Genomic DNA, 13,066 nt, shown 5'->3' with positions numbered 1-13,066 from the left:
ACTCTCAACCACTGTGCCACCAGGGAAGCCCCTGGTTTGACTTTTATTGCATTTGTGCCAAGAATTAAACAGATGGCTTCTGAATTTTACCCCAAATCACCCATGGTTTCTTCCCTGGCTGCCTTTTGTACTGATCCCCATCTCCATTAGGCCCTAGCCCTTTTGATGATTACCTTGGCATTCTTCCAAGTGGAGCCTTCTAATTTTAGAGTCAAAACACTGGAAGAACAAACCACAGATGTGCATTGAAATATGTACAGTATGGGTACAGAGCCATTTCTAAGAGTTATAATAAGAAAGGTCTTTAACCTAAAGATGTTGTTTGAAAACAACATCTTCTTTTTCTTTGTCTAGTCTGAGAACACTACCTTATTTTTCCTACATCACACTGGGACTTGAGAAACTAAAAATATTTTTTCAAAACATTTATTTTCCAAGTGTAGTCTACATCTCTTCTACATTTGTAGGTCATAATAGATTTTGTTTTCAACTCAGAACAAGCTTTTGTTTATTGTATAATACAAAACATTTTTTTGAACTTTATAATTCAATCAGTCTCTTAAGAATAATTCATAAAAAACTTTTTCTCCAAAAGAAAGTCAGAAACTTCACTATTACCAGAGTCCAAACTTTTTCGAGGCCAGAATTATGCCTGTCTCATAATAGGTTGGTCACTTTGGAGTCACACAGATCTGATTTCAAACACAAAATCTGACCCATGGTAGTCATTTATCCATGATCAATCAGAAATATTTATTTTCTGTATCCTATAGCTTCAGTAAAGTAAAATACAAAAAGTAAGTAGAGGGATTGTTTGGTGAATTTGTCTAATGTAGATGCTCTAAATAGATTTTTAAAGAGAAAAACCTTTTTTAAAGTAAGATTTAGAATGTGAAGTGTAGGTTACTGCTAATTTATTTGTAATGTCCATTCGGCAAGGGCCCTCATTTGCTGGGGTCACCTTGGTTTCCAAGATAAAGGTGAAATTGGTCTGAACTCCCTCTCAGAGTTCTAGGGATCTTTGGAGGGAGAAGTGATGGAGGCAGCCAGAAGTGGAGGCCTGTGCCTCTCGGAGTTTCTCTTGACTTCCAGTCTCGCATTTCCTGATTTCTCCATTTCCGCTATTTTCTCTTCTGCAGTTCTGCCTCTTTTCCATACTGCATTGCTTCCTGGACATAACCAGATCTTTATTTCCCCAAGTGTTAACTTAAAGTATGTGTTAGCTGACTTTATTAAAATATTAAAAAATATAGGACAAGGAAAGGGAAAATTACACAGTAGCCAGAAACAACTTAAAATTGAGTATATGACATAAAGTTGAATTTTCTGTTCTTAAAAGTCCCATCTGCCATTTCTCCCTTGGAGAGTTTTCCTTAGTTTTCTAATAGGTTGTTGGTCACCTGCCATGTAGACAATGGTCTTCTTTTTCTTTTTTTTTTTTCACTCAAGTACACTCTAAAAGAAACTCAGATCCCCTCACACATTTTTAAGTTGTCTTCTAAAATTTGTTATCCTGCATTTCAATACCTTCCCTGCTTTTAAGTATCTTCAAATATTTTATATCTCATAGAACGGTTTCCTTGCCTGCATGGTGTACCTGTTAACTGTGTGTTTATTTCTCACATCCTAGACTGAGTGTATTGTGAGAAGGCCTTCATTGTTGTAACCCTGGTGGAGCCTGACTCAACTCCTGCCTCTTGCTCAGTGCTCAAAAATCTGTCAAGTTTAATGGAGTGTATAGACACCCCTATGGGAATTAATAGACCCAGAGCTCAAAAACCCTAGTTCCCAGACTCCACTAACAAGAAACATTTGCTTCTGACGCCTCAGGAATTCCACCTGTACTGACAGAGAAGGTTTCCCAGGCAGCACCCACCCAACCCTCTTCTGCAGGATGGGCTGGCTTTAGGACAAGCCTCATCCAGAGTCAAAGAGAAATGTGGCTGGAGACCCACATTCCATTCTCATCCACTCATGCCCAGTACAGTTGGGGGGAAAATGTGAAAGTTGACTTAAACTGACCATGTTGTTGACTTTTATTAAGCAAATACTGTCAAAATTGAAAGCTGAGTTGTTTAATTTTCAAAATGTAAACATTTTACTTGAAATATCACTAATTAAACTGTCTCATTTGACTGAAGGCCCTGACCATATGTTGGTCCATAGAAAGATCAACCGCAATCCTTTTCCACGTGACTTCAATCTAAATATTAGCTAAGGTATGCAGCTTACAATAGGAATGTTTGATGTACCTGTGTTTAGAGAGCTCATCATTCCAGATGAAATACATGTGTCCCATCACCCCTTTCCTAATATTCTTTTTGGGCTTTCTGAAATGTATGATTAAAAAGCAAAAGCAAAAACAAAAATAAATCAGCAGGGAAGAGATAGAAGTAGTAAGTCAGGTGGCTTCTCAGATCTCTTACTTCGTACTTTTGACGCCAATCTTTTATTGCTCTTTCCTTAAGTGGAATGAGAATTTGGACAAGAAACAATGAAATGAGTAAAAATTGAACATCTTTCTGACAGGGACTATCTTAGTCATCTGATAGCCACAGGACTGTGAGAACCAAGGTTGGATACCAATCCATTACATTACAGTAATCAACATTGGTTTAGTTTTATATGCCGTACATTTTATCTTGGTAAGAAGAAAATGATGAAAAGAGTCAATAACTTACTAAACTTGGTATGCAAAAGTAATAATAATATTAACACCTGATCTCAGAGACAGTATTTAACTTACATAGCTTACATAAAATCATTTTCTGGCCTCTTTAAGTCCATCTTTTTTTTTTTTTTAAATTCTCTTTCCAGGTAAAGATAAGATTAAAGTGTCTGAGGATGACTTGAAGAAACTCCCTCTAATCAAATGGTGTATTTTGGAAACCATTCGTTTAAGAGCCCCTGGTGTCATTACTAGAAAAGTGCTGAAGCCAGTTAAAATTTTGGTGAGCATTGGTTTTGTTTTAAAATAATGAACCTTCTGGGGAAGAAAAGTAGCTATTTTGCCCATTTATGATTAGATGATTTCTTAAGTTCCATGAAGTACTCTGTGACCCTAGAATAGGTTAGTAATAAGATTTGAGCAGCACCAGTTTGTTAATATAGATATCTATCTATTGGCAGCTATTTTAGCTAAAACATAAGCCTTTCATAATCATTTTGGCTATGTGATTCTATATCAGAATTAGTATAATCCTATTTCAGTCGGGCAGGAGGGTCGGATAGCGTTTCCTCTGCTGAATCAACCAATGAGTATTCCTGAGTTGGAATAGGTTGAGGAATTGAGTGTGTGAGGGAAGTCCTTTAGGGTAACTGGAAGACAGTTCAGACCACAGATCACAGATACCGGAACAGATAGCAGGAATGCCATGGGTAATAGAAACTGATATTAGGAATTAGTGACTGAGTGAGGTCCGCTCTGTGGGCAAAGTAGGAGAATATTCCCAAGTGCACCATGAAAGGTATGTGCATGTGGCAACCGTTCAGTTCAACATTTGGTGAATCATTCAGGCGGAACAAAAAAAATTATTTTCTAAAGGAATGATTCGGGACCTAAATTATCCAGATAGATTATAATTAGTCAGCCCTCCGCTCTTGTTCGCTTTTTTCCCCCATGGCTTAAGAGTGCTTGGATTAAAATCAAGACAATTTTGTAGTAATAGAATTCAAAAGAGACAAAAAAATCCAAATTTGATACAAGTTGCAACTTGCTAAATCCAAAAGAACCATAGTTTATTTAACTGATCTTATGTAGATTGTAGCATTCAGTTTCAGCGGGATTTTAACAGTTTTTGCTTTTAAATAATCAAATTATCAATTACTTTAAAACTATGACTGTAAGAGAATATATATTTAAATATTTATAAATTTAAATATATATAAATTTATATATGTAGTAAAAGAATATATATATTCTGTATTGAGAGGAAATAGTCAACTTGGTTCAATTAAGTAGAGCAATGTGTTTATTACTTTGAATATTACTATAATTGTTATTGAACTTTTAGTAAGCCTTATTTATATTCTGGGTAGTAGGAAATTAGCTGAAATGCAGAATAGTTATTTGACAAATAAGTGGGCATTTTGATTGTTATTTTAAGCATATAGATACTATACAAGTTTTGTTAGATTAATACCTAAGTATTTCCGTTATTCTGGAGCTTTTGGAAATGGTATTTTTTATTTTTATTCTTTTATTTATTTATTTTAATAAAGTGGGCTTTTCTTTTCTATTTATTTATTTATTTATTTATTTTCTATTTGGCTGCGTTGCCCTGCATTGGCAGGCGGATTCCCAACCACTGCCCCACCAGGAAAGCCCTGTAAATGGCATTTTTAAAAACTTTGATTCTCCATTATACATTACTTGTCTGTAGGAATATAGTTGATTTTTGTGTGTTGACCTTGTATCTGCAATGTTGTGACATCAATATAGAAACCTAAGTTTCATTACAGTGTAAATCTGTCATTGAAAAAATTTTTTATACATTATTCTTCACATTTCATGCATCTATGGAGTTTTCACATTTATTTCAAGGCCACATTAATAGTACATTGAGTTGATAGCTTAAATATTTAATTATTTCCTGACTCTTGAGAGTTTAGGTAGTTTTGTTTTTAATATGGTAATTATTTGTATCTTTTTGCCTAGTACATTTTCTTTTTTAAGGATTATCATTGAATTATGTTTTCGTAGTGGATTACTGGTCCAAGGGTATGAACACATTTATGATTCACTGCCTAAAATCCTTTTACAAAACTGGGCTATTTTATAGGTCCAACACCTATGGATTCCCAATAAAAAAATCTTAATTAAAAATAATAGATATCCAAAACAATTTAATAAATTATTTTAAAAATTCATAGTCTCTTACTTCTACCTCCTCACACCCACATGTTCTTCCTAGAGGACATGAGGCTCAGAAGCATCCAAGGTGCCTTCCAAGCCCTCGCAGCTGCAGTTATGCCTCTCTCAGTGGTAGAGCAACCCCACAATCACGTACTCAGGCTGCTATCATCCCAGGATGTTCCAGCATTTCCTTTCATTATTTTTCACATCTCTTTTTAATATTTGTAAAAGGTGCAGTGTTTCCTGTACCTGCTATTTCTTCTGTACACAAAATAAACACTGCCTTTCCTCTTAGGAGGCCCAAACTAATCACTGTTATGTTCACCCTACAGAGTTGAGACTTTAAAATTAATAAATGGAACAGGTTTTTTTTTTCTTATTACACAAGCAAAGCATGGTAATTAGGGGGAAAAAAATCCATAAAAAGAAGCTAAAGGAAGAAATTAAAAATTGCTTAGAATCTTGCAAGTTAGAGATAACCACTATGAACATTTGGTATTATTATAATTTCAGAATTTTTTTCTGTAATATGTGCATTAAAAAATAAATTGGGGTCCCACAAAGCTAGTTTTCTCACAACCTGCTTTTATTTTATTTAATAATAGATCCCAAATAGTTTTCTGTATCAATAAAAGACATCTACATCATTTTGAATTACAGCGTAATCTAATATATGGACATCAAATAAATTTTAAAATCTGTTCAATGTTCTTGAATATGTACGTGGCTTCCATTCTTTCACTATTATAAATAGTGCAAAGATTAACATTCCTGTAGCTAAATATTTGTGCACTGATTATTTCCTTAGTATAAATTCATATGACTTGGTTCTTTTAAACTTCAAGTATTTTCTAAAACAGGTGAAATGTCTTTGCTGAACATATTAATATGTTCCCAGGAATTTGGATCATAAAAATCATTTCAGATGGGATCATCTATGTTTTGACCAGTTGGACAACAGGTCAAGATTCCTTGCTATGAATGCTAGAAGTATTCTCCACTGCTCTTTCCTAATGGAATCTGAACAGGATATTTATTACAGTCTGAACAGAATATTTAGTTTTGCTCCTATAATCATTCCTTTCTATATTTTTTTGGGATAGGTGAGAATGGACAAACTCTGGTTTCTTTGGTTTACTGTATTCCTTCCTTCTCTTTATTATCAGTATTATCAGTATTTACTATCAGTATTTACTGTATTAGAAACTAAAGCTGAGAAATTGTTAAAATATTTATTTAATAATTCATTTAAAAAATAATAAGAAACCTAATACATATTAAAATAATTGTGTGGGGGTTTTTTTTAAGATTTTTTTTTGATGTGGACCATTTTTAAAGTCTTTATTGAATTTGTTACAATATTGCTTCTGTTTTATGTTTTGGTTTTTTGGAGCGAGGCAGGTGGGATCTTAGCTCACCGACCAGGGATTGAACCCACATGCCCTGCATTGGAAGGCAAAGTCTTAACCACTGGACCACCAGGGAAGTCCCCAGATAGTGTGGTTTTATGAAACATAACTATATTTTTCAAAACACAAAAAATATAGAAGAACAGCATCATTTTAAGTGTTTTCAGATCTCTCTGATGCCTTTTGCTAATAGAGAAATCTGAATTCCCATATATGTGTCTGCATTCAGTTGTTGTGATATATTGTTTCCTATTAATGGAAATGAAGAAGATTCAGCCTCTCATAGACATGTAACCAAAAAAGGAAGGAGTGTTTTATTAGCCTTTTCAGATATTTCTGTGGCTATTCTTTGATACTACACTAAAACTCAACAGAGGTACTTTCTTAAAAGTTTGTTGCAATCTGAAAATATCTTAATGAATTTTTTGTACTCAGTTACATTAAAATCCATTGGTCTATCCTATACTTTGAATGAGTCTTTTACCCAGGAATGGTTTTTGATCTGGCAGATTCTCTGAAAATGTCTTGGGACTCCCAGAAGACCATAAACCACCTTTGAAAGCCACTGTTGTGGAGAGAAGAGGGCTTCTTACGTCTAGGATTAATCAATGAAACCACAAAGCAGATGAACAGACTGTACCATATCAAAATTTAACATGTCATATTTTTTAAAGTATAACCTAAATTAAATGTCAGCCAAAAATTAAGAATAAATGTCAGTATAAGTACAATTCAAGGGTTAATAATTTTAATATTTAATGAATTCACAGATCCATAAGTAAAGGACTAATATATATATAGATAAATGAGGATAGGACATGAGCACAAAAGTTTTATAGAAGAAAATAACAACATGGAAAATACTCAGCAAGGACACAAACTTTTAAGCAGCAATCAAAAAAAGCTTATTTAAAATGTCAGATTAAAAAAATAAATAAATAAATAAAATAAAATAAAATGTCAGATTAGCAGATGAGAGGGCAATGAAATTGATTCTCTCATATATTTAGTTAGAAACATATCTTGCTACAAAATTTGAGGAAACAGTTGAGCAACATGTATTAATAGCCTTAGATGTTCAGAAGATGTAGGACATGTATATTCCTATGTCTTCTGAACATATATGTTAAAAGATTTTATATGAACAAGGCTTTGTGGAAGAAGATGTTTGGGATGGCATTATTTATTATAGCAAAAATAGTAGAGAATGATTGATTAAGAAGCCACTGGAGAGAAAATTATTTTAAATGAGTATACAATATAAAAATAATACTTATGCTGTAATATCAAGTGAACAATGTAAGAGTCAAAAACTATTCAGTAGGATAAAAACAGTATGTATATACTAGGTATTCATATGTAAACAATATCAGTATATATGAACAACAAACTATATTTTAAAACAACAATAAAAAAACCACAAAGCTAAACTACTGTTATTAGGTAAAAGTACTGGAGGGAAGTCTAGCCAACTGATAACTGTCTTGTTGCCAGCTCTCTTGTTTTCTTTTCCAGTTTTTTCTATTTTTCTGAATTTTCCAAAATGTCTAGAAAGCAGTTTTTATTACACAAAAGAATATACTTTTAATTTTTAAAGTACTTTTTTTTTTTTTTTTTTTTAAGCAACTAACACCAACCAAGCTCCTGGCCAAGAGCTAGAGAGAAAGAATGTGCTTTGGGGCTCCTCTGATGGATGCTTTGCCTTTACAGGACTCCTCTTTTCTTGAAGTAAGAGTCTGCATTCCTTGCACCCACTTTGGTCTTAGCATCCTTCTTGAGTTACAACAGAGAATCCTTCTTCTCTTCCCTCTTCAAGAAAAGCCAGTCTCCGGTCTAGCAAATGAAGTTCATCTGGCCTCACAGCATCCCTGTGGGGTGGGCTGGCCAAGTTCACTTCTGTCTACCTGACAGGTGTCATTATTGCCAACACAGGGAAGCTGTGACTTCCACTTCCTAGTGATCTATGCCCTGGTCCTCTGACTGTTTTGCCTCCCTCTTGATCTTTCTCTTCATGTGCCATGTTAACAATGACAGGACCGTCTGGCCCAGACATAACGATGTCCGTTTGCTCAGAGGATTCCTTTGATACAACCAGCTCTCACACCCTTTTCTGCCACTCACCCGCCTGGCATTTGCTGCTGCACCAGGAACTTCTGTCTGGTCTCCTCCCTGGTGCTAGTGTGAATGCTCTTCCCGAGGCCGCCTTTGAAGTCTTCCTCTGCCACCCTGCTTTGTAGGCTGCAGCAGTCAGCATCTCCACATCACCATCCTAGGTCAGCAGCCACTGAAGAGGGCTGTGGGGAGGGTCGGGGGAGGGGCAGGGCAGCAGCTGCCCTGACTGGATGCCCGGCCCAGGGCTGCCCCCAGACATATCACGGCCCTCCCCAGCTGATTTCAGAGCCAATCATGACCCCTCTAGCCTCAGTTCCAGCAGAGGTAGAACAAACACACAAGACTGGGATCTCACAGGTCTTTTCCACTTTAAAAATGCTAAGAGGGCATGAGCAAAAGTCTCCATCTCTTCCTATCTTGACCTGACTCTCTCCAGCAATCCTGGCACTGAAATTACCAAACTCAAGCAATACTCAGCAACCATCGGAGTCAACAGGGGTTCTCTTGGGTTAAAAAATGATGGCCTCTCCCCATACTCCATTCCCTGCTCACATAAAAAGACATGTTTTCAATTGGAACATGCTACTGTTGTAGATACGTAAACTTAAAGTAAGTGTTTTGCAGATATCTTGAGGACGCTTCAAAATTACGCAGGATTAAACAGATGTGGCTTCTGATGCTTGGCAAAGGGAGTTACTAATAAAACGTCTTCACCTCAGTAGAGATGGTAGCTCTCTAGCGATCTCACAAAGGCAAAGAGCGATCTCTTTGTCCTCTGGTTCCTGAGCAAGGCAATGTAAAGATGATTTTGTGAAATAGTTTTTAGTCCTTGGTATAGTTTATATATCATGAAAAGCTATTATAATGTGAATGGAGAAGGATCACGCAGACTCTGCTGCTTGAGGTAACATACTGTTTATCATCAGTTTCACAACCACTGAGACCTCAAATGTGAAACCAACCCAATAAGCCCACAACACTTGCTTTGTCCTATGTCTTCCTAAGCAGTTGTCTTCAACTTCTTTCTGCCCTAACAGCTGCTGCTAGAGTGAAACAAACAGAATCCACTGCCCCTGCCCTGCCACTGCCATCCACATCCCCAAAGACAGAACATCCTCTGCCCCCGTTCTCAGGGCCAGTATGGCCAGTGTCCAGTCTCAGAGTTAGTTTTTTCTGTTCTAGAACCTGGGAATCCACTGTGGTTTCCATCATCAAGACCACTTGCTGCAAACTCCAATATCAAACATCAAAAGCTGCATTACAGTGGACTTAGACCAGTGTCTAAAATTTTCACATGTATCTCTATCTTCCTCCATGTAACCAAAGATATATGTATGTATAACTGATCTTCAGAATTAGAAATCAGTAATCGCCTACGTTGGAGAATAGAAATGATCCATCTAGGAAAGGGATTTTCTCACCATTGATTATACGATGTGTATGTCTTCTCTCTAATATGGTAATATGGTTGTAGGATTATTTTTAATGACCCAAGCTCTCATTAAAGCAGATCTCCAAACATGACTTGGAACCATTTTTCTGTTATAGAATTATACCGTTCCTTCTGGTGACTTGTTGATGTTGTCTCCATTTTGGCTACATAGAAATCCAAAGTATTTTCCTGAACCTGACCTGTTCAAACCTGTAAGTTGTCTCTTTCAGTATACATTGTCCTTGGATTTCCGCCAGGAGTATGAATTCATAAATTAACTAGGCCTATATCATTAAGCAGCCATATTTCTCCGGTAACTAAGGCTACAAATCACAGACTAGATTTGTAATATAGATGTCATAACATTTACAAATCAGATAGAAAAGTTTTTGGAATAAGCTTCACCAACTTTAAAATACATTTTTGTCTGAAACCAGCAGGACATGTTAAAAGTAAATATGCTTGGTTCTGATAGAAGCCATATTAAAATATGCTTGGTTCCGATAGAAGCCATATTAAAATATGCTTGGTTCCGATAGAAGCCATATTAAAATATGCTTGGTTCCGATAGAAGCCATATTAAAATATGCTTGGTCCTGATAAAAGCCATATTTCATGTTCTTTAGACAATTGCTTCTGTTACTGGTTTCTAAGGAGTACAAAACTAAAAATGAAGCAAATTAAAACGGTGTTCTGCTATTTCTTAGAACTGGGGAGAGTTACAGGGCTAAACAAACTCGTAAGAGGTCATTTAGTCCATTCTCTGCCTTTAGGTAAAACTGTCAGAAATGGCATCCAGATGAATGAATTCTGCAGACCAAGCTTTCTCCAACAGGGAGGGCTGTCAGTGCCTCATTACTAAGTTTATTACCAAGGGCAATTTTATGATGGAGCCTGAGGCCTTATTATAAATATTCTTCCTCTTCTGAGGTCAGTTCTGTGGTTGATTTACATTATCATTTACATTTACCACTTAACAAAGTTCTTTTTAAACCTTTTTATTTATTAGTTCCCATTCCAAAAACATAATTGTGGCTGATATTAATAACAGGTTGGAAAAAATTACCAACAACCCTGCAACTTTATATGCAAGGATTAGCTGTACAAGATCATTTTTAGCCTAGAGAAATAAAGTTAAGCTTATTTATATAAGACTAATTTAGAAAAAAAATGCTTTCTTCCCACAGGAACGTTGGAAAAAGGCAAATTTAGAGAAGCATGCTTTCTTGGACTGCTTCATGGCATTTGGGAGTGGGAAGTACCAGTGTCCTGGAAGGTCAGTGCGACAGCTGGGGCACATTTATCCAGAAAGTCTGCAGAAAGACGAGGGCTTGGAGGGGGAAAGCTTTGGTTTAATCCCTCTTTTCTCTATTATCAAAACTACAGGGAAATCTAGGAGACCACATTCTGTTTGATTGGCCCTCACATTGTGCGATGTCTTTGTGGGAATGTCTGCAGTGGCTTCTGATAGGAGACCTTGTGAGAATAAAATATTATAGTTGCAGCTGCCAGATGAAAGCTGGGTTTGTGTTTCAAATGCTCAGCTTTCCTATAAGGATAATTTGAAGTGGTTTGAGTTCTACCTTTTTTAAAGATATAGATAGAAGAATAATATTTCTTGAACAACAACATTAGCAGAGACATTTGCTGGGATTACAGAACATCTTTCACTTCGAGCATGACAGCAGCTTACTGGGTGGTTTTTCTTTATTGAATTCGTTTGGTTCTATAAAAAGTTGCCTTTGATATCTTTTTGAGTTAAATTAATGTGGCACCCAGGCCTCCTCTTCAATGTGGTGCCCTGTTCTAGTGCAAATTATTTACTGTTTATTTCTTCAAAAAGAAACCTTTCTGCACATCTCACCTGTGCCAGGCCCTCTGCTAGGCATTAGGGATAGAGCACTGAGGAAGATGGACATGGTCCCTGACCTCATAAAACTTACAGCCTACATGAAATAAATCCCATTTCCTTGTTGGTGATGGTTCTGTTGGAGAAATGTTGGTACCTATTTGTAACAAAATCTCACTCAGTGAACATACAAATCCTTTAAAAATTCTATATTGGAAATATTGTAGTTTCTTAAGGCAATTGTCTTTGTTGTTTGAACATAATTACCAATCCATATTTGCAATTGTGACTTACTCAATAGCATCCTTTCAACTCCTCCTTTGTTTTATGTTTCATAATATCAACTTGCTTTTCATAATTGACACCTCCCCCAAAATGGTTTTAATTACCCTTAGCCAACCATGGAAATTCTATCTTCCTTCTTAGAAGTTATTCTAGAAGCTGAGGGGTAAGCAGATTTGTGCCTGGTGTTTCCCTGGAGACAACTATTCGTCCTGGAGTAGGTCCTTGACTTAAACTGGCCAATCAGACTGAAAGGAGAGACTTTCTTCTTTCACGGTTAGGAAAGTATATACTGTCCTCTCCCATTGAGAGTGAACAAGCAAGCAGGTAGGTAGCTCCAGTTGTTGCCAAGAGCAGGTTCAAGAGGAATAAGCTTTAGGGTGGTTTGGAGTCTGTGGACACAGAGTAGAGCTATGTGAAGAGCTTGGTCCATGAGATGTCACGTGCCACTGAATCATCAGTTTTGAGGAGCTACTCTACTTCCGGTTATGTCAGATAATAAATGCTTTTTATTAATAATATATATTACATATATATGTAATAAATGTTCACTTATTTTTAAGGCAGCTTGAGTTGGAGGTTTCATTGGTTAGATCTGAAAGCATGCTGACATACCCACCAAAAAACTCCAAAGTTAACATTATAATTGAGTGTCAGATACTTTAAGGGAATAGTATAACCAACAAAAACAAACAATAACTACAAAAACCCATCATGCTCACCCTTTCTTATATCATTTTTACTTTAGAAAAGCAGTTCTTTTTTTAAAAATTTATTTATTTATTTGTTTTTATTTTTGGCTGCATTGGGTCTTCGTTGCTGCCCGCGGGCTTTCTCTAGCTGCGGCGAGCGGAGGCCACTCCTCCTTGCGGTGCATGGGTCTCTCATTGCGGTGGCCTCTCTCGTTGCAGAACACGGGCTCTAGGCGCAGGGGCTTCAGTAGTTGTGGCTCCCGGGCTCCAGAGCGCAGGCTCAGTAGTTGTGGCACATGGGCTTAGTTGCTCCGCAGCATGTGGGATCTTCCCGGGCAGGGATCGAACACGTGTCCCTCATTGGCAGGCGGATTCCTAACCTCTGTGCCACCAGGGAAGCCCAGAAAAGCAGTTCTTAAACCAATAATACATTTA

General features: G+C 36.6%; 1 protein-coding gene across 1 annotated transcript in view; it reads left to right on the top strand.

Moving 5' to 3' along the window:
• The window catches only part of CYP39A1 (cytochrome P450 family 39 subfamily A member 1), a 69,329-nt gene that overhangs the window by 39,813 nt on the left and 16,450 nt on the right, over positions 1-13,066 (top strand). The window contains exons 8-10 of the mRNA XM_024766156.1: positions 2,818-2,951; positions 9,925-10,020; positions 10,996-11,084. Of these exons, the coding sequence (XP_024621924.1) occupies positions 2,818-2,951; positions 9,925-10,020; positions 10,996-11,084 (319 nt within the window). The remainder of the gene's footprint in view (positions 1-2,817; positions 2,952-9,924; positions 10,021-10,995; positions 11,085-13,066) is intronic.

Source organism: Neophocaena asiaeorientalis, unplaced genomic scaffold (genome assembly GCF_003031525.2).
Source record: "Neophocaena asiaeorientalis asiaeorientalis breed wild unplaced genomic scaffold, Neophocaena_asiaeorientalis_V1.1 scaffold46, whole genome shotgun sequence".
NCBI lineage: Eukaryota > Metazoa > Chordata > Mammalia > Artiodactyla > Phocoenidae > Neophocaena > Neophocaena asiaeorientalis.
The sequence above is the reverse complement of the archived record's forward strand: the minus strand, read 5'-3'. Positions and strand labels throughout refer to the sequence as shown.